The sequence below is a fragment of the Stylophora pistillata genome, chromosome 1, assembly GCF_964205215.1.
Source record: "Stylophora pistillata chromosome 1, jaStyPist1.2, whole genome shotgun sequence".
Lineage (NCBI taxonomy): Eukaryota > Metazoa > Cnidaria > Anthozoa > Scleractinia > Pocilloporidae > Stylophora > Stylophora pistillata.
Genome location: NC_142519.1, coordinates 9979004 through 10001955, shown reverse-complemented (window position 1 = coordinate 10001955; position 22952 = coordinate 9979004). Strand labels below are relative to the sequence as shown.

The 22952-nt window shown below is 37.7% G+C and overlaps 2 protein-coding genes across 3 annotated transcripts; one reads left to right on the top strand and one right to left on the bottom strand.

Annotated features, from left to right (window-relative positions):
* Window positions 1–1561: 1561 nt before the first annotated feature.
* LOC111321980 (uncharacterized) lies at window positions 1562–11240 on the top strand. Of its 2 annotated transcripts, none has more exons than XM_022925003.2 (3): window positions 1562–1895; window positions 8198–8329; window positions 8879–11240. In XM_022925003.2, exons 2-3 carry the CDS (start codon window positions 8217–8219, stop codon window positions 10545–10547), a joined length of 1782 nt encoding a protein of 593 aa, XP_022780738.1. In that variant the 5' UTR covers window positions 1562–1895; window positions 8198–8216; the 3' UTR covers window positions 10548–11240. The 2 variants fall into 2 exon arrangements, with proteins under 2 accessions (XP_022780738.1, XP_088591563.1); XM_088735437.1 differs by lacking the exon at window positions 1562–1895 and adding an exon at window positions 4676–4743.
* Window positions 11241–11315: 75 nt separating this feature from the next.
* On the bottom strand, window positions 11316–17646 carry LOC111321981 (thymocyte nuclear protein 1). The gene is made up of 10 exons (XM_022925004.2): window positions 17521–17646; window positions 16506–16540; window positions 16026–16097; window positions 15334–15402; window positions 14399–14494; window positions 13958–14019; window positions 12787–12820; window positions 12390–12458; window positions 12131–12212; window positions 11316–11692 (listed from the first exon to the last, which is right to left on the bottom strand). The coding sequence occupies exons 1-10, from the start codon at window positions 17636–17638 to the stop codon at window positions 11640–11642; spliced, it is 690 nt and encodes a 229-aa protein (XP_022780739.2). The 5' UTR covers window positions 17639–17646; the 3' UTR covers window positions 11316–11639.
* Between the last annotated feature and the right edge of the window lie 5306 nt (window positions 17647–22952).

Here is a 22952-nt window from a genome sequence, read left to right as displayed (position 1 = left end):
GACTTAGATGGAATTCTCAAAAATCAGGTTTCCGAGTATTAATCAAGGAGAAACAAGTAAACAGAGGAGGTGGCTACGGCCTCGAGGTTCCTTGCGAATATATCTTTGAAGGTGACAGCTTTTCTTGTGACTAAAGGCTGAAAGTTTCTAAAGAAACTGTGGTGCTGCGTCGATGGGGGTAACAAGGTAATTTGGTTATATCAACTAAGTTGAAATTGTAAATTGGCCACCGTAACGAAGAAAAAAGCTGACGTTTCATTCACAACGCTGAGAAAATATCGGGACCCAAGTGATCCATTATGATCACCGATCACTTCACATGCTCCTCCTCCAACGTAATCTATTGCAGAACTTGCACTTATTGCAAAAAGTTATACATCGGCGAAACAGGAAGACGACTAGGTGACCGATTCCGAGAACGCCTTCGCGACGTAGAAAGGAATGACAAGGATGCATCAAAACCAGTCGCTAGACACTTTAATTTACCCAATCATTCTAAACAACATATTAATAATAATAATAATAATAAATAATAATAATAATAATAATAACACTTATATAGCGCTTATTCGCATGCGTTCTAAGCGCTTTACATCCATTGTATTACAGTATGACTTAGAAATATAAAAACAAAAGATTAAGTTATCTAATTTAGATTAAAAGCGCATTTAAAAAGGTGTGTTTTCAGTTTAGATTTATAAATATCTAAACTGGGTGAAGACTTGATTTCATAGGGCAATCTGCGCTCTTTCCTTACATTTAGGTAACACGGAGAGCCACAAAACTCTTGAGCAAAAGTTTATCTTTCAAATCGGCACTCTTAATAATCCCACAGGTATCAATGAACGCTTTTCATTCCACTAATTTATTCGCGTTTTCTCGTCACCATGTTCCTACCAATGGCGTAGCTCCGCTTTCTGCATATAAATCCACATACAACCCACAATTCCTCCATTCGCTCCGACGAAGGGATAACGCTCGAAGCGTCAGCTTTTTTATTCGTTGCGGTGGCCAATTTACAATTTCAACTTAGTTGATATAACCAAATTAGCTTTTCTTGTGGTTGGCTGCAAGCGAAGTTAATAAAAGAAGAGTTTGACGTGCACTACGGTGGGCCCTCGAAGGCCTATTAGCCCAAACAAAACCACTCTTATCAATGTATCATGTGTATTATGTCGTGTTTGATGAGTTGTTGAAAGAAACTGGACCTGGTGCGCGTATCATCGTGTCAAAATAACGCGTAGTTAATTGGAATTTACTAGGTGACCGCTTAATAGAGGTGAAATACAATAACATTAGCCAATTGGGAATTGTAAACGGTGACCGCGTCCGCTTAATAGAGGTCAAATTTACAGTAAGTAAGGGAACTGGACTGTATTTTGGGAATTATTTGATGAGCGTCCGTTTAATAGAGGGTGACCGCTGAATAGAGGGCCGCTTAATAGAGGTTCGACAGTATATACTGAGGACATAATAATTCCCATACATGACATGTTTATGTATGTAAGCGTGGGGCGTAATCGTATCTTGGACATAACAATTCCCCATACATAAAGCCTCTCGCGGCCTTGTTATCGCCGGCGTAACGGCGTGGCAAATTATTGCAAAATCGCGCGATCGTGTGGAAGAGGGTGCGAGAGCATCATTCAAACAATTTATTTTCACGACATTTCGCTTATCTTCGTTAAAGGAACTCTCGATACAAAGTTCTGTCAGTAGAACTGGAAATTTATCCCCGTATTGCCCTGACTAGAGAGAAAGCGAGGGGACTTGGTTTAACGTTAAAAATCTGGCAGTATGGTGTTGACTCGATCTAGCAGCAGTCTTCAAAGACTTGAATAAAAAATTCTCAAATGGCTTGAAATCGTTACTTAAGTACAAGAACAACACTTCAGGTGAGTAAAAAGACCTTTATTAATTTTTTATGAAGTTTTTGTCGCTGAGTTTTATTTCTAAGTATAGCTATATTAAACAACAACAAACATATGAAACATATGTGTGAACTGCGGTTATGAGACGTATATGAGCACGATCCTTCGCAGTAAAGCACTATTTGAGCAATAGTGAAAATCAGACCTGAAAAAAATTTCAGGCCTGTACGGGATTCGAACCACTGACCTCTGCGATACTAGTGCAGCGCTCTACCAATTGAGCTAACATAACCGCAGTTCACACATATGTTAACCGCAGTTCACACATATGTTTCATATGTTTGTTGTTGTTTGATTTATCATCTACGGGTTTATATCGAATTAATTTGATGGCCTGCTCCCAGTTGGCTTGTTAGCTCAATTGGTAGAGCGCTGCACTAGTATCGCAGAGGTCAGTGGTTCGAATCCCGTACAGGCCTGAAATTTTTTTCAGGTCTGATTTTCACTATTGCTCAAATAGTGCTTTACTGCGAAGGATCGTGCTCATATACATATAGCTATATTGTTAATTACTGCAATTACATATTTATTATTTATTATTTTTATAAGCTATGTTTATATTTTTATTCTTTTATCTCTTCTTGATGTGTAATAGCATTGAAGAGTATTAAAATAGATGTAGATGTAGAAGAGTGCCTGTCTGGGCTTCATACGGGTGGTGTGCTTCAAAATTCCAATATGTACGTAAATCTTATTAAACGTTTTGTTGTGTAGTATCGCTGAGAGTTTGTACGAGCTATGCCATATTTTGACCAGCCCATTAGACGAGCCAAAATACAAGCGCTGAGTAAAAATACTCAGCGATACTACACAACAAAACCTTTAATAAGAGATTTATTATCCAACACCCCAAATTGTGACTTCAGTGCGGGCGAGTGTCTAACCGGTTCTCTGGAGTACAAATATCTTTGGCGTTATTTGTACTCTACGAAGCAAAGTTTGACAATAAATAGTGAATATTATACAGAGACAGTAATTTTACATCAACGGACGTGTGGCTGGTTAGTTTTCCTATTGCAAGTAAAAGTACAGTGATGTCCATCCTCGGAGACCCAGGGGCTGAGTCGATTTCAAGTTAGGGCATGAAGAGCCCCTGGGGACATTGTCTCACAAGACTAGTTCCGAACGGTCGCAGTCGTTCTGCCATCTGATTGGTGCCAGAAAATCTTTGTGTTTTTCTGCCCAATCAGAGTGAAGTGTGCTTTAGAGTCCTTTCGTGTGTTTTAACACGGACATATACTAGCAGCTCAGTTGCTCGCTATGTTTGTTTGGACCTTGCGACGGAGATTTGCTTGAGGTGAAAAGTTCAGTCTCAGCACACAATGTAAGAGAAATCAATCAGACTGTCTGCGAAAATCTAATACTTTCGCAGGTATCACTAGAGAACTTGTTTTAAAGTTTGCGAGGTTTATACACAACACGATGGTTGCAGTCATTGATATGTCGCGTTAAACGTTAAACGAGATTTAAGCTTAAATCTTTCTAGATCAGTTGCATAATTTGCTGCGACTGAAACTTTGCCAATCCCGTGAAGTTCTTTCGTCGCACGGGCCACGCAGGTATGTCAAGCAACTGGCGCTTTCGCCTACGTAGCTTTCGGCTTTCTGTGCGCGCCAAAATCTAATCTTAGTAGTAAAGTCGTTCACAATACGGCCAAGGTTGCAGAGAACGTTAAGTTCGTGGACGACCTCCAGCAAGTGCTAAGAGAAAGCTTAGCTGTATTTCCGGTTAGCTAATTAAAATCTGAACAAAAACTTATTAACGAGAACATCGTGGGAAGCAGAGATGTTTTCGGGCAGTTACCGAAGGGGTTTGGAAAGAGTTTAATCTTTCAACTGCTGTCTAGAGTGTTGAAATTCTTGAGCTAGGAAGGCCACAGATTCTCTTCTTGTCCCTTGGTCATTGTCATTTCACCTCTTCTGTCGATTGTTGAAGACCAAGTTAAATACTTTTGATCATTGGGAATCGATCCGATGCTGTTTTCAATGGGAAAAACAAAACCAAAGACCAAGAAATATTGGATGGAAAGGGCGGGTTTGCTTTATTGTAAATGTCAGCTTAGTAGTACAGGGTCATCTACCCACATCTAATAAGCAAAAGTTTCCATGCTTAGCTTTTCTTTTTTTTCAAGCGTAGATAAGATTAGATTTTGGCACGCACAGAAAGCTGCACAAGTACCAGTTGCTCGACATACCTGCATGGGCCGTGTGACGAAATAACTTCACGGGATTGGCAAAGTTTCAGTCACAGCAAATTATGCAAAAAATCTAGAAAGATTTAAGCTTAAATCTCGTTTAACGTTTAAAGCGACATATCAATGACTGCAACCATCGTGTTGTATACAAACCTCACAAACTTTAAAACACGTTCTCTAGTGATACCTGCGAAAGTAATCAGTATAATTTCCAGTAAGATTTTCGCGGACATGAGCGATTTCTCTTACATCGTGTGCTGAGACTGAAACTTTTCACCTCAAGCAAATCTCCGTCACAAGGTCCAAACAAACATAGCGAGCAACTGAGCTACTAGTATATGTCCGTGTAAAAACACACGAAAGGACTCTAAAGCACACTTCACTCTGATTGGGCAGAAAAACACAAAGATTTTCTGGCACCAATCAGATGGCAGAACGACTGCGACCGTTTGGAACTAGTCTTGTAAGACAATGTCCCCAGGGGCTCTTCATTCCCTAACTTGAAATCGACCCACTGCGCCTGGGTCTCCGAGGATGAGTGATGTCATGATGCAGAACGTTTTTCTTCTTTTTTTTTTTTTTTTGTGTTTTGAGCCTGAAAACGTCCTTCGATATGCAGTTAAGTATTTGATAGTACAGACTGTTTGACCACAAAATGAGTTGTTCTTCAATGTATTGTACAATGAGAAAACAGCATTGTTGTCCTTAAAGGTACTTGAAATGATTGTCCTGCTAGACTTCAGTCTTACATTTCTTTTACCTTTACTTATGCCCCTTGCAAAAAAGAAATTGAGTAAAATAAAGCCGTTCTTAACTGACTCTCAGCCTAGGTATGTTCTTAGTCTGTTCTTAAAATTTTGTGTGCGGGTGCAGATCCCATTTCACACACAAAGTTTAGAAATGTTCATACATTATTTATATAAGAGGGAATACTTTAAATCACTATTCTTGTGTACAAGATTTCTGTGAAATCTGATATTAATCAGTGATGTTATTTTTGGAGGCCAATCATACCTCACACTGGTTCATAAATTCATGAATCACATTTGCCTTCATGTAAAATTCATGCATCACAATTTAATTTTGGTGGTAATCATCAATAAACCCTTGTCCACTCTCTATGTAGCTCTTTAAAATCAGTTGCTCCACTGACCTGTGAAGTAGCGGTACATTTTAACAAAACACCACATAATTTAAACGATTTCTCATTCCAATGCGTTGATCAAGTGCAGGCGACCGTAAACAATTCAGGTAACATTGAGAAACTTTTAATTACCAAAGAAGCATATCGGAGCGCAAAGTTGTTCTCTCTGGCACCTTTCGGCTTGAATAAACGCCAGGAATTTCACTCCAAAAAAGAATAAACTATAATTAATGTGGAGAATTTTTTCAAATTGGGCGGGCATCAAAGGTCCTAGTCTCAGCTTTGATTGGGAATTTTGGTACAATTCTCGCCTTATTTCAAGGCTGGTTCCTTAACATTTTCAGTGGATTCGACAATTTTTTAATTTCTATGTTTGTTTTTCTCATAGATTGTGATAATTTTTTGTGAAGTAATTACTGTTTTTGTTAATACCTGTTATCATGCCCTTTTTGTAAACCTATTTAAGGAGTTTGTAAGTTATTGTATTACAATTCAGACAGATTTAATGAAGAACGTCAAAGTTATCTACAGCTGCATGGACAACATGAAATCGATTATTGACGAACACAACAAGAAAATTACCAGCAACGACGCCCACACTGACAACCAGAAACGGTGCAACTGCCGCTCTAAAGACCAATTCCCACTCGACAACAACTGTCTAACCTCCTGCTTAATCTATAACGCCTAAGTCACAACAAGTGACAAAATAAAAGACTACATTGGACTGACAGAAGGAACTTTCAAACAGAGATTTACACAACATAAATCTTCATTCTGACATAGAGAGCACATTAACAGCACCGAGCTATCAAAGTACATTTGGCAACTACAGGATAGCGGTGAGGATTACAACATCAAATAGACCAGAGCAAGACCCTACAACAACACTTCCAAACGATGCAACCTTTGCCTAACAGAAAAATTAATGATAATTAAATCGAACTGTGACAGGCTACTCAACAAAAAATCGGAACTCATCTCCAAATGCCGCCATGAGAACAAATACTACTTGAAGAATAGCTAATTATCACCAAACACCACAATAGACTATTATTCTGCTACCTACTACCACAGATGATTAGTTCACGTTCACTGTTGCCTCATTCGTAATACCTTAGCCCCATTGTAATGCAGCAATTGTAAATAACAATAATTTTTTTATCACACCTCTATATATAAACTAGCTTGTAAGGAACATTCTTCATGAAATCTGTCTGATGAGTGCGTAAGCATGAAACTCCAAATAACAGAAACCATGTGTCACGTGTCGTCTTGGTTGATCACTACCTACTACTCTATATATATATATATATATATAGAACCATGCAGTTAGATATAGCTCTTTGGCATACAAAGCTCTGCTTTCATGTCCAAATTGAGCACTGTGGGGTGAGTCATTGCCGCTAGCATTGCGCATAGCTCGCTAGGCTTTCCTAGTTTGAGCACTCTGGCATGGCTTAGTTAGACGATACCACAAATGTGGGATCGTTTGGGGTAACCATATCGGTTCTCCCCCATCCTAGCATCAGCACTGCACTGATGAGGCCCAGAAGGCTGAAACAGTACTGTCTGCAGGTATATGTATGTATGTATGTATATAATTATATATATACAAGTCTATTTTGTGATTGCTCACTCATCAATCCCCTGATGAGTGAGCAATCACAAAATAGGCTTGTAGTGATGAAAGCATAGTCTTTGTATTTTTCTAACTCAACATATATTGTGCTCTACTTTTATATATTGAGCACTATGATATGGAAATATTGAAACACAGACTTCCTATATAAAAATATATTATTAAGTAAGTGTAAAATGAAACATAAAGCAAACTTCTAAGTGTTCCAGCTTTAATGTGGCGACATTTGGGCCTTCGGCCTTCTTCAAATGGAACGTATTTACATAAAAATTAAAAACTAAAAGTCCTAGTAGGTTTACAGAATGACCTCTGTTAGAAGTTTGCTTCATGTTTCATTGTTTTACACTTAATATTTTCATTGAAGCACCGTATCCTCCGTGGATCCTTCTACTAGGAGCTCATCGTTTGGTTTACCTTTTTATTCTGTTTAAAACTATATTATTATATATAAACTTATGATAAACTACTGCTCAAACATACAAAGACCATCAAAATGAAATACTACAGTCTATACTGTTTCAACCTTCTGGGCCTCATCAGTGCAGTGCTGATTCTTAGGATGGAGGTAAAGCCATATAGCCACCCCAAATCCCCAAATGATTCCACATTTGTGGTATCATCAAGGTCATACCAGAGTGACTAGTAACTAGTGAGAATTGCACAATTGCATGATATGACCCATCCTAAACATTGCTTATAGTCATGTTTTGTGGTTCTACAAGGTCAACAAAGATGCAAATAGCCAGGAATTGTGTTAAGAAATTAATAAAAGTGCAGACTTTCTTACTGAAGAGAGCAATTTGCAGAAACTGAGAATAGCAAAAATTTTTGGCAGGTCATAAGGAAGGCTTGGAACAAGAATGTGAGATGTAGAAACTTAAAAAAAGAAAAAAAAAAAGGAAATGAATCGAGTTCTCTCACTGCAGTAACCTATTGTCACTCCATGGTCATGGTGCATGAATGACTTAAAAATTCTTCTGTAAAGTATACTTTTATGTCTTGCAGCATTACACGGACATGTGATGCATGTAATTTTCATAAATGACAGGAATGTCACATGCAAATCACGAATTCAAAATAAATTTTTGCAAATGTATTAAATTTGAATAAAGAAATAAAAAATTAAATGATTGTAAATTGATAAGATTTGTCTCAAGTACAAAGCAAAAAACCTCTGTGGAAGGGCATTACTGATCACAAATGAATATTTGCAGTTTAATTCAAGGATGCTAAATTGTAGTATTTGTATACTAAATTAAACACATGGTTATCTTTGTGAAAAACAGGGAGAGACTTGGCACAGTGATGTCTATTCGTCCACGGTCCTGGGGCATAATGTTGAAAGCATGCCCAATACTGGTGGTGGTAATGTTCATGTCCATATTTAAAATCAGCACACATTGGAATAAAAGCTACAGGTAGATATATTTGGCTTTTCTGAATTTGTATTAAATGGAAACCTCTCCTTAAACCTATCCTTGTGTTGATAGCTTGACAAACAGGAAAAAAGTATTTAATATCATTATACTGGATCAGAGTTAGTGCTCTCAAAGACTGGAATAAAATGATATTAATAGAGGCATAAATGGTATGTTAGCCACAGAATGTATGCTAAGTTAACAGTGGTAGCAACACTGTGAATAGGAAGTGAATCCAAGCAAGCAGTATGCAGGATGCATGTCATATATGAACTTTGTACTGAGCTTTGCTCACCATGGAGTGTCTGTGGCTCAGTGGTAGGGCATCAGAGCATGGAATCCAAACGTCTTAGGTTCAATTCTTCACAGGACTCAGATTTTTTCTTTGTTACATGCTTGCGCAAAGCAAAAAAATCATTCTCAAATAATAAACAAACCACAACCTTAACTGTTAAAAATTTTTACTGTAACCATTATGAACGTGGCAGTAGACTGTGTTTAATAGTATGTTTAAAGATGTGTTTAAGGTATAAATCTTGTCTCTTACAGGCCATGTGAAGAGACTCGCAAGTTGCGAGAAAACCTTGCAAAGGAGCTTAAAGGCATTCACCAACAATTGCAGGAATTTCTCCTCTTGAAACAGGGGCCATCAGCAAAATTGGCCGAGCAGTTGGATGAAATTATAAACAAATATGACAGGAGGAAAGCAGTGGATAGTGTGAGCGACAATGATGTTATTTTGGATGTGTGTCCAGAAGTTTACAATCATGGGACAAATTCAAGCTCCCTCGAGAATGGTTGGGTGAAAACCAGCTGTACCAATATTAAACCTCTTCATTCTGTTGTAAGTGTGCTAGTCAACAATGTTGCATATCCAAAGCGAGATGAAGGACACATTGAAACAGTTATAAAAGGAATAACAGAGACCTATCCAACAATTCAAGTTTATTTGGCAACAGGAAGTGACATTGTAATGCAAGCTGCCAAAAAGTATGAAAATGTTCATGTGATTAAAGTTCATGGAGTAAATGTTGCTAAAGTATGGAACACACTAGTTAGGAAAGCCTCTACTCCTTATGTGCTGGTTGCACGTGACGTGTTTCACTTCACATGGCTAACACAACTAGAGAGGCAGATTCGTGTTATCAGTCAAGTATCATATGTTGAAGTTGCTGGTGGATCATACCGTAACTTTGCCGGTCACTGGAAAGCAGGATGTGTTCAAACTACAATGAAGAACTACGCCATAAAGTACCAAGAAGGATACTTACACTCAAAGAATGAGTGCATGTTCTGTGATTATCTACAGGGACCTTTTGTCACCAAAACAAATCTGTTCAAGCTTGATGAGAAGCTTCCAAATGAAGTTGTGTTTGAAGACTGGTTTTTAACTATTATCCAAAAAGGCAGCCTAGCGATGTCGTGTCCAGATGCTATGTATTTTACAACAGACTACTGGTCCTATTCCAAAAGAAATAATAGAAACGTTTGGACGCCTTTGGCTAAGAAATGGCAACTAAATAGAGTGATAATGCCAGAGGGGATAAAGCATTCCTTCTCCTGTAAAGATATTGAAGTTACTTGCAAACCTGATCATGAACTACTCCCTTTGTGTTGCCTGAAACAGTACGCTGATGCCTTGGTATTTTTTCAGAATTTTACTGAAGTTCACAACCTTACATTTGAACTTGATTCTGGTTCTACCTTGGGTGGTATCAAGTTCAAAAGCCTTGTTCCTTGGGATATAGATGGAGATTTAACTTTTCTTTGTACTGGTATTAACATCTTTGGTGAAAATAGAACAGTTGATTATTTCCAGAAAAATGGTTACAGTTTAAGAGGTTTTGAACCACAAAAGCAAGGGGGTAGTCATGGGTATGTGGGTGTTTATTTTAATGAGTTTAATATTGAAGTATGGGGAATGGCTGACATGACAAATTACAGGTATCTCCCAAGTGAGCTGCAGAAATATGAAACATTTACAAAAGCCAACATTGAAGGTTACTGGATTATTACATCATTTTCTCCTGGTTTGTTTTCACGAAATCGCTATGGAAGAGAAATCCTTAAACATTCTCAGTCCTGGCGTAGGACAGGTTTTCAAGACAGTTGGACTGAATATAAACCTGGTAGCTTTATGCCTTGTAAGAAGGCAAATGGTCATGGCTGCTTAGAAGATTTCCCTGCAGATGGTAACATTCCATTTTTAGTAACTTAACCACTTTCATTTGATAATTTAGAGTGTTTGACAGATGAGTTTTGTCCTGATGGTGGACTGTTGTCAGTGGAAGTCTCTAACCTGAAAAAAGTGGAAGAGTTGTCATATTTAGTTGTATTTATTTCTATTAATATAGGTTTGCCCAGTTCAACAGAAAGCTAGTTTAAATGGAGCCTGTTAAAAACTGGTTCATGAAAACTGATTCATGAAAACTGATTAGCTAAGGAACAAGTTACACATAGGGGTTTAGTTCATGCAGTTCCCAACATTTGTTGAGAGGAGTTTGTTTTACCTGTGGGTTGGTGCTGTACATCAGCTTTATAAGTAATATTCAAATCTTCAATATGGTACCTTCAGTGATAGTCAGGCATAGGAAAAAAGTCCACTTTGCCCAGCCCTTTTCAAAGTCTAAAGAAATGATGTCTTTTTGACAACTGAACTATGTTAGGTTCTACTCCAAAATGTAAGAAAATTCATCTCTCATAAAAAATTTTGTAATAATCAGGGATGTACACCTGCAGATCTTCTTGGAAGGGGGGGAATAGAAGTGGGTAAGGCTATTTGAAACCTGTGTCCTGATAACCCCCTACTTCAAACCTCAATGATTATTTTTTATTTGATTATTTATGTACTGATGGCAAATTTCAGATATCTATTTTGCAAGTTAGATATATATTTTGTTTTGTTTCATTTTTATATCTCTAGTCTTTGCCTCCACACATCCTTTGTGCTCTAGCCACTTCCTACGTGCCTTACAACAAACACAGCACAGTCAAGGCTTCTTTATTTGTTAAATAACATGGAATACAGTTGAATAACCCTCCTTGGATTTTTGTCCCACAGGACTAAATGAATAGTTATGCCATGTAAAATTAACAATCCAAAAAATTTAGGTGTTTAAGGTTACTTTTCAGCAACATCTATAAACAAAACCCAACTCGGGAACAATTCTATCTACTTCTGGAACAGGAACATTATTTATTTGTTGAGAAAGTCCTCAATTTTACATTTGAACATTTAGCCACAGGATAGTCTGCTTTTCATTGAAAAATTTCAGAATAAGGTGTAGCAGCACTATTAATTTTGCAGAATTTAACTGGCACCAACTGGTTTGTCCTCCAAACTACAAATGTATTCAAACTCATCTGAAACAATAAAAGGAGAAAGGAAAGTTTACCTCTACTGAATAAGAAAAAAAAAATAAATTGATTATTTTTTACAGTTTACAAGAATTGTTTGGTACAATTTTGAGTGCAAATGACTTGAAACAGCATTGAAAGACTGAGTGCCTTGGGGAGCAAAAGAGTCACTTCATTCATTTGCTAAGGTCTTAGGAAAGTGCTATTAATTTTTTTGTAGCCAATATGAAAAATCTAGACAAAGAGCAGTCCCTCTTTTTAGCAAAGTCTGATGCACAAGTTAAAAAAAAAAAATCAGTGACCACCACTACTGCACCATGTAGGCATCATGCCCAGAGCTTAAAATATAAGTTCAAATTTGGTGACCATTTTTCACAGATGACAATTAAAACAGACTTCAAGTTTTTAACTTTCTAATACCATAGTTAAATTTGCATGAGTTACCTTCAGTAACTGGTTGAACTGATAATCGGGCTGATGTGAAGAGTGCCACTGACTTTAATGGACCATCAGTGGCTTTGTGTTCCTATTCAAAACAAAAACAAAACATCAACAAACAAACAGGCTACTTCAAGTGTTGTGCACTTGCAGAGAGCATCTGATCAGTGAGAGCTCAGATACCTGGCAGCTGTTGGATAATCAGGTATTACTTAATACTCTATGCCATTAACATCATCACTTATCAATGCGTGAGGCAGCTTACTTGATGAAGAGCTTTCAGTTCTTGAAGAGGTATAAAGCGCTTCATCATACGGACAAACTTTACATCCACCTACAAAAAAAAGAAACCAAAGAACACAAAAAGAACAATTTGCACATGAAGAGGTACACATGAAAAGGGCCTAATAGTCTTCTGATGGTCTGTTAGATTCTCCTTCCAAATTGCCTTCTATCTCTTTTAAAACACAAGGAGAACTTCATGTTGCATTAAAAGATACAAAACTTTTAATACTCTATGCTGCCCATTAGATACACTTTATGTCATCACTCCTGCGTTCAGAGTTTATACTGTATAGTATGAATGCAATACCTTTGCAAAAAAGAAACAACATTCAAGGCTCCCTTCAAAGTTACTTATTATTGCCATTTCCACAACTTACCATGAACCATTTGGGGTTCTCTTTCTTGGAATTCCTTTAAAAATAAACCATGAATCACTAATGTAGATCATTTAGTTCATTAAAATGGTGAGTTACTGAGATTTGTACATGCTGTTGAAATACCCTCAGGATAACACTCAAAATGCTATGAACCCCCTCACCTTTAACAGTGACTAGAATGTAATTTCTCCCTACAATATCACCCCTCAATCAAAAATTAAGGTAATGAGAATAAACGAAATGATCAACAGCTACAGAAACTCTTAATTGTTAACCTCTCAGGGCTGGCACCTTGCACAAGTTGTAACCCAAACCACAGTTTTATGCAATCAGTGGACTCAGATGTCCTGTATAAGAGTGGGACACCTTAAAATAAATGTCCCCATACTGTTAGCTTTGGGCCCTCTTGACACTGTTTACAAAAATAAATGTTCAGATAAGAGGTTCAGCTAAATTGATAAAGGCTGATAGTTTCGAAAGAAACTTTGGGGCTGCGTCGGTGGGAGTAACGAAATAATTTGGATATATCAACAAAGTTGAAATGATAAATTGGCCACCGTAATGATTACAAAAGCTGACGTTTCAAGCGTTAGCCCTTTGCTCCGACGAAGGGCTAACGCTCCAAACATCAGCTTTTGTAATCATTACGGTGGCCAATTTACCATTTCAACTTTGTTGATATATCCAAATTATTCAGCTAAATTGAGAACTGTTTACGATGCAGTTTTACTGAACAGTTGCTCAACTTTGTCTAAATAAATAGCCCTCAGTGGGTACCTTAAGTATGGAGCATACCAGTATGCATACCCGTACTGGTGTTAGGGTGTTAAAAGGTCTATTGAGATTTTCAAAATTTAGATAGGGGGACAGTAAACAGTTTTTCAAAGGCACTACAAAATATTACTGACCAAGCATGGTAACGATCAAGGAAGATGATAAATATTTGTAAAGGGCAATTTGCAAAGAAAAATATGAGAGAATGTAAATTGCAGACTTTCAGATTAAATACAAAAAACTTGTAAGTAAGCATGCAGGTTCATGTTTACAACAAGTGCCCTGCATCCTTTATCAACCATCAAGAGTGTGGAAAGTGTTCTACACAGAGATAGGAATGGAAAGAAAAAAGATGGTAAATATTTGATCAGTATTTTTGAAGCCTGTTATTACTTACGGGTCATAATGAGGATCTGTTTTATCAAATTGTGTATAATCCACATAGCTTTCTTTGACAATCTGCAAGTTCAAATACAAGTATATCAACTTCTAAATATGTAATGGTGGGAAGATTGACCACACATGACCATTAAACACTTTTCAGATGCCTTTCTCTGGAAATCTGAAATCTGGATAACAACATTCAACCATCCTTGAGCAGAATTGTCCAAATCCTTTTTAATGCAGATAAAATTACCTGGTTTTCCCCATTTTCTGTAGAACAAAAATCAAATTAACTAATATCTGTAAAGTTTAGAAGACTGTGGAAGAGAGAAAAAGATTCTTCTTGTAAAAGAGGGAGTATGTCATAGACTCCTTAATACTTTTGGGGAGATTTATATCAATATAACAAAATGTCAATTATGGGGTTGAAACTCTCCATGTTATGAGATTTTACCTCCACAATTGCAGCTATGCCAGGATTTTTACAGTTACTGTGATAAAAGAATGCAAGGTGGCCATTCTTCATTTGATCACGCATGAAATTTCGAGCCTAAAATAGAAAGCAGGGAACATCCAATATGACAAAAATAGATAACTTCTAAGTTTATTTACTAATTGTTACAATCATTGAATTAAATTACCTTAGCAAAGATGAAATCATTTCATTTTGCATTTTCTTAGGAAAACTTACATTAAACTTGAAGACTAAGTTGACCCTAACTCTTTAAACAGACGATGGGGACCCTGAAAAATTTATTAATCTCTAAGAATTTGGCCCCTCTCAACAAGTTGGAGCAAAAAGGCAAGCAAAAAAGATTCAACTGTATATTAAGTTAGTATAATTTCAGAGCTGAGCAAAGAGTTTCCAGCAATCTGATTGGTCAAGCGGTTCCTTATATGACGCTATATAAACTGCACCACGCAGTTTATATAAAGTGTTAAAATAAAATATTCATAAATGTTACTAAAATGTTATGATTTTAGAAATTTCTCCGTTGTTCAGCTCTGAAATCATACTAAAACAATTATTTGCCTCAGGTTCAGTGAATATTGTCGAATAATCCCCTCAACTTCGTCTTGGGGATTATTTGATGATATTCACCTCGCCTTTGGCGAATAATTGTTAAATATAAACAAAGATATCAACATCTTTAACCCTTTGAGCCTCAGAGTTACTGGCTTTTAATCTCTCTCTGCAATATCACCCCTCATCAGACATTAAGGTCACAAGAAAATAGGAAATGATCACCAACAAACTACGCTCTTGATTGTTGACCAAATTCTCCTTGTCAGCACCTTTGGAAGTGTTTAGAGAACAGTATAGAGAATATACATACTGATGTTAGGATGTAAAAGGTAAATAAAATAAACCAGACAAAATTGAAATACCTGGTAATTTCTCACACCATCCCAACAAGCTGTTTGATTTGGTTCTTTCTTTAAGTCCTCAATGCCAAACTAAGATAATGTTCAGAACACACTCCTAATTACCACTGGTATAAAGTAAGATTTATATAAAGTGGCTCTTTGATACAGTTACTGTGAGATCTTAAACAATTTTACGTCTCACAAGAATGCAGTGTAAGTAAATGATACTTTCTTCATTTCATCCATAGGGATGCAGATGGCATAAATAAATGAATTAGAATGATACATATAACAATTAAAGAGCAATTCCACTGAGATTGTGGCACACTTGAGATGTTAAATTTCCCACGCACGAGATTACTGTGTGATGGATGTCCTCCCCTGGGGTGGGGATGGGTGGGATTTATTGGATGTACTACTCGCATGGTTCGCATATGTTCCATTCTAGTCCTACTCTACTGCAGTAATGCAGTGAAAATGGTTAGAAAAACATGTTAGAAAACATGTTATTGAAGACGCTCATCTCCCATAAAATTGAAGGAACTTAAATAATGTGAAATAAATTAATGGTATTTGGGTGGAATGAAGGAAGGCTGGTATAAACAGATAACAAAGGCGGAACACATTTAGAATTTACAAAGGAAAAGAATCATAGCCTCACTTGAATGGTATTTTATTGCTTATGTAAGGCTTTTAGAAGCATACTGAAGTACCTTTACATCTACTCCTTTCTCGAATCTACTTTCAGGTTCAGATTTCATAAGCCATCTTGTGTATTGCACTTCCTGAAAAATCCAATGAAATTAAGTTTAAAATCTGAAATTCATTCCTTTTTATTCACAAAAGCTACCTGCACAATAACAACAATATGAGTGTAACTAATTTATTCATAAATACCATTTCCATGTCTTAATCTTTTGAAACATAGGAAGCATTGAAAAAATATCTCCAGTAAAGACATTGTCTGAAGCAAGAAATTCCTCTATTTTGGAAATTCCCCATTTTTTATATGGTAAGTGGTAGTTGCTATGGTGATTGAGATAAATTTTCAAATTCATATTTCACAAATTTATCTTGACATGAATGACTGAGCAATGTCAAGTCCAACAACAAGTTGCCTACTTTGACTTTCACACAACATCCAGTTCAGAGAACACAGAAACAGCTGAGATCAGTAATGACCACATACTTACATTCTTTGGAATCTTGCTTGGTTTGGCACTCTCCTCTAGGGATAGTGTAATTCATTAATTTCATCAATAAAATGTGATTTCAAACAAAATGTATACAATACCATGAGCTCACTACTAATGGGCTACTGATGATTTTCATTACATCTGCTGGCTGGCTGGCTGGCTGGTAAAGTTAGGTTTCTATCCAGGAGTGTAGCTAGCAGCACCCTGGGTGCTAAATGACCCATGTCCATTTGTGAAGCAATTTTTTTTTTCAATTCAATAACATAAAAATCTTATGAGGCTGGTGGCCAAAAAGTGCAATTATGAAGAATCTATCCCACATGAGTCACTCACTGTCACAGCGCGGATGTCAACATGAGTGGAGTGGGGTAAAAAGTCTGCTTAACTACTTACCACTAGTTACCAGTATAAATTAAATTCATGGCACAAATTTCAATATTGAGACTCAAAGGTAATCCTGGATTGCATTGGTTTTGCTTTACTTCGCTACTGATTGGTCCAGAAAACTCACACCCACTCTCTCAATCAGTAAACCAATCACGGCTTCGTATTCGGCGTTTTCCCGCGCTTTTGGCAGTATGCTCGGTTTAGTCCTTTACTTTCCTGTGATTGGCAGTTGTGATACCTTCTGTTTTTGATTCACGACACTAAAGTCAAAAAGCTTTATCGAACTTTTGTGGCTTTATCGAAATGCTCGTTATGTATAATAATCAACATCCAGTGATGCATGTGATGTCCTGATAATCAATGCAGCGAAATTAAAAGGAAAATATTAATATCGTTCATTGTTCACAGTCTAGCACCCATGAAACATTGTGGCGGTATCAAAACACAATTTCTTTAAGACTTTTCTTTTCATAAATGTTCGAAATGGTAATTTCAATAATTATTCTGGCTTTAATAACATGTGTTATTTTTAATAACATGTGTCAGGGACAGTCTTAGAAGCATACTTGCATGTAGGTTTCAAATTCTGTCCACATACATAACATTCCTTTGTATCTTACTTTACCTTTTTCGGCTGTCTTTGAACGTTTGTCTCTGTCAATTTTCAACTTCTTCTTGGGAGGCATCTTTAAATCTCTCTTGGCGCGGTGTCGCTCTATGGTTGAGCCCGCAGTCTCTTTCATCTAACATACGGTAACGCAATCCAGTGGTTTGCTTCATTGTCACGTCGACCCTTGTAGTGTGCTTCATAAAAAATTTACCTGTATCGTGATGCGTACAGTTCTTGGATAGAGAAAGCAATGGCGAAAAGGATACATTGCCTTTGACTATGGCTTTGTTTTAGAATAGTAGAAGATTAAACGGAATTCTTGCCGCATTTCCGCCCTTCTCGACACGATCGCTTCAGTGATTCTGAACAGTGTTACAAGAGAGCTTTGTATGGGAGTTTAGGCTCTTCTCTGTAACTCCGTAAATAATAAAGCAAATAAACTGTAACCTTTACAGGGGCGGATCCAGGAATTTTTGATAGGGGGGGTCCAAACTTTGGTTCAGAAAGGACCGTTGGACTCTTTTGAGGCAAATTACTTCTCCCCCATACCCACCACACCCCCTCCCACCAGTCGCGGTTGCACGTTATAATTCCTTGGCAGCTTACCATTTACTTGGATTCATTAATTTAAAAAAATCAGCCAGTTAAAAAGTGATATACGATCCTGCGGATGTAAGAATTTCAGTCTCAAAGTTGTAAGCGTCAGGTCTGATAGGGAGGGGGGGGGGTCCGGACCCTCCCCCCTGGATCCGCCACTGCTTTACATAGTGTTGTTTGTGTTATTTTTTGTTCTGGTAGCGATTTCAGGCCATTCCGTCGAGTTTTAGCTGAAATCTCATCCCACCACTGCCTGTATTGGGAGCTGATCACTTTGTTGGTTCGTAAATTGTTACGAAACAACCTGAATGACCAGGAGCCATTGCTCGGTTTATCCCGAGCATGATGAGGGCCACATTGAATCCGTTTTAAAAGACACGACAGAGACTTACCAAACATTACAGGTTTATTTGGCAACGAGTAGTTACAATGTAATGAAAGCTGCTGGAAGGTATAAGATAGTTGACGTTGTTCAAATCCATGAAGCACAAGTAGCTAAAGGATGGAACACACTGGCAGGCAAAGCCTCTACTCCTCATGTGTTGGTTGCACGTGATGTGTTTCATTTCACGTGATGTGTTTCATTTCACGAGATTCGAGTCATCAGTCAAATACCAACTTTTTTAGAGTGGCTGATGGATCATACCGTAACTTCTCTGGTCACCTGAAACTGAACAAAATAATTTGAATATATCAACAAAGTTGAAATGGTAAATTGGCCACCGTTACAACTATAAAAGCTGACGTTTCGAGCGTTAGCCCTTCGACGGAGCGAATAGGGGAATTGTGGGTTGTGTGTGCTCTTAAAGGCAGAAAAGGAACTACGTTTCTGCCTTTAAAAGCATACACAACCCACAATTCCCCTATTCGCTCCAACAAAGGGCTAACGCTCGAAACGTCAGCTTTTATAATCGCAACGGTGGCCAATTTACCATTTCAACTTTGTTGATATATTCAAATTATTTCGTTACCCCCACCGACGCAGCCCCAAACAGTTTCTTTAGAAACTATCAGCCTTTATTCATTTGGAAACTGAACAAGATGCGTTCAAATTAATTACAATGAAGAACTATAAAGTACCAAGAAAGATACTTACACTCAAAGAATGAGTGTATGTTCTGTAATTATCTGAAAAAGGCAGGCTAACCATGCATTTTTAACAGATAACTGATGGCAATGTGGACACCTTTAGCTGAGAAATGGTAACTTAATCGAGTGTTAATGCCCGATGCCGGATAGAGTATTCTTTTTCCTGTAAAAGATATTAGTTTTCTTTGCAAAGCACACAGTGAATTATTGCCAGTCTGTTGAAGGGAAGCATACGCAGGTGCACTGTATCTTTTTTCAGAGCTTTACTGATGATCATAATATTTCACTTGAACTTAGTAATGGCTCTTCCTTGGGACATTGATAGAGACATAATTGCATCAGCAAAGGCCATTTAAATTTTCAACAAGAGAGACACCATTCAATATTTTCGGAAAAAACGGTTGCTCTAAATGGCTAAAAACCACTGAAGTATGATGAGCCAGACAAAATAGATGGTTTGTCTTGGCTTACTGTCAATTCGTTTGATATTGAGGTTGGGGCTCATGGACTCCGGTAACGCAAAATATCTTCCATCAGAGCTACGAAGACAGCATCGTGATGCAACATTTACCTCACATCTAGTAGTGATGGTACATAGTGAAGACTACTAAAAGTCAGATGGGAATCACAGATGGTGGATCAACTTTAAGAATTTTTTTTAATTCTAGGCTGTGCCGGGCCCTTAGTGATCCTTAGGTCAGTAGTAAAGAGCGGAAAATTGGGCACGTGAAACTGAAATAGAGGGGTACCTGCAAAAATAAAAATGACGAAGTTGTTCCTCCCCTTGAACTTCTTTTACAACAAAATCCATTGGGAAAAAAAAAAAAAAAGAAGAAAAAAAAAAGAAAAAATTCGGGTGATACAAGACCCAGTGACAAGAACTGCACAGCCTTAAAAATAGAATTATAACTTCCATTACGGAACAATCCACTGCTTATAATTAACAATTATTCGCTGAAGGCAAGGTCAATATTGTCGAATAATCCCCAAGACGAAGTCGAGGAGATTATTCGACAATATTCACTGAACCTGAGGTGAATAATTGTTTTAGTATAATTTCAGAGCTGAACAACCGAGAAATTTCTAAAATCATAACATTTTAGTAACATTTATTAACATTTTATTTCAACCGACTGGAGTGGTTTATATAGCGTCATGTAAGGAACCACTCGACCAATCAGATTGCTGGAAACTCTTTGCTCAGTTCTGAAATTATATTAATATAAAATATAAATTGCTGAAATTCTCACCATTTCCCCAGAAACGCGTCATCTGGAGGGTCTTGCTTAAACTCACGCAATGCAGTATGCGTCCTAAATGAAACACTCCCCGGTTGTCACACTCACTTATCTTTGCATTCACGAGTCCTAGATGCTACGTGAAACAGAGAAAAGCACAGTCTTGCTCATCAGCTCTGTACTTCCGAGCCAATTTTGATATAAATTCAATTGCTTGTCCATAAAAATTTATCGCATAGTTTCTCAGGTAAATAAGGAGATTATCCGAACACATTTACTACCGCCAGAAATCCGTGACAGCATGGCCGCCACGCATGCGCATCGATGTCGAACTCTGTCTTAGGTTACAAACGAATCGCAAAATCACTACAAGGAAAACAGTGCAATTTCAGCTAACCTTCTTTTAATAATTACTCTTGTTACGTATGATGCACGATCCTCGCAGTAGATAGCGCTATTTAAGCAATAGCGAAATTCAGACCTGAAAAAAAAAAAATCAGGCCTGTACGGGACTGATTCAGACCTGAAATTCAGACCTGAAATTCAGACCTGAAAAAAAAAAATCAGGCCCGTACAGGCCTGATTTTTTTTCAGGTCTGAATTTCGCTATTGCTTAAATAGCGCTATCTACTGCGAGGATCGTGCATCATACGTATCAAATACCGCAGTTCAAAATATATGGTTTTCATATATTTATTCTATCTCATTTATCACTTTCACGGGTTCATTACGAATCAACTTAATGGCCTGCTCTCAGTTGGCTTGTTAGCTCAATTGGTTAGAGCGCTGCACTAGTATCGCAGAGGTCAGTGGTTCGAGTCCCGTACAGGCCTGATTTTTTTTTTTTTTTTTCAGGTCTGAATTTCGCTATTGCTTAAATAGCGCTATCTACTGCGAGGATCGTGCATCATACGTATCAAATACCGCAGTTCAAAATATATGGTTTTCATATATTTATTCTATCTCAATTACTCTTGTGTTACAACCGCCAAAGAAGACATGTTCTTCCAGACCGCAAAATAAAGTGGACTACTTGTACAACCTTCGCTGCATGCTCTGTGGATATTTACGCGTGTTAAAGCGGTTCCCGAAGCGATTTTTGTTGGACGCATAAAAAATCCTCGCACTCCGCCATACATTTTCTTGAAAACAGCCCAAAGGTAGCATAAACTGTCGAAAATCACCACACTTCGTAGGTACGCAGAAACATTCTTCCAGATCGAACTGTTTTGTTTACATGCTGAACTTCATTTATAGTGCAAAATTATGAGCCATTGAAGCCACTAAATCGGTTCCAAACTTGGTGGAAAACCAGCCAAAATACTGCTGAGGAATCCTTAATGTGACGTCATTTTTAAAGCCCGAGGAAAATTACGAGAAAACGCCATGTTTTTAGTCGGCCGTAAACGGTAGTTTCTAGCTCACTTATCCTCCATCTTGGAATCACAAAATACATTTCTTGAACTTTGTAACCTTGCCTTTAATAAATTATGCAATTGCGTTACACAATCGCGCTGAAAATTTGCAAGTAAAATGTTGACGAATTTAGTCAATGTTGCTCGCGTTTTACCTAAGACGCAATCATTTTCACTCAACCAGAAGTAAGATATGAAGCGAGAGAAAAAGAGAAAAGAGTGCTTTTAACCTTGGAAATTCCCTATCCTCTTTTAAAAGAATGGCACGAAATTGTACAAGAAAAAAACGTGCTGTTGCGTGACATATCCGAAGGAAGTTTTTTCGCATACCTGAGCTCCCGTTCCAAACCGCTGATTGTCACGGATTTCTGGCCATGCTGAGGCGAATAAACGTTTACCCTTATTAGCAACTCAGGTTAGTACTCATACAAGTAATTCTTATTTATTTTTCTCGGCAGTGTTGTGTCAGAGGGCCAATAACTAAAATAAACCAATCAAAATGCTCTATTGCCGGTCAATATTCTCTCAGTATTGGACCGGGCACTGTCTCGAATGGTCCCGAATGATACCGCACGTGTCTCCCTTTGAACTTCAGTCGTATAATAAATCTCTTATTAACCAAGCTTGCTCAGGACTGTACTGGAAGAATATCGGCCCTCAGTCTTTTTTGCACAGACCTCGCTGTCAAGACCTCGGGCCAATATTCTCCCAGTGCGGCCCTCGTGCTTGGTTAATAAGATATATTTAAGACTTGTGTTGTAGTTTGGATTGCAATATATTTTGTGTGAACGGTAGATTATTTTCGTTGGATACTACACCTCCACGTGCTTTTAAAATTGCGGAAGCCGTTATGATCATTTCACAGTTTTAGTTTTTCCTCTTATCATGCCACAAGGCTGTGTTGCGTTTGGTTGTTTTACATATATGAACGGCTTAGGCCCAGTTCAGACGCCGATCTTTTCATGAGCCGAACCTAATTCCTTGAATTAAGTACATGAAAAGATCGGCGTCTGAATCAATTTGGAACGGCTCACCCGTTCTTCCCGCCTGGCTTGGCCGAGAATTTCGCCTCTGGAACGCCATTGGAACGGCTTTGATTCAGACGTCG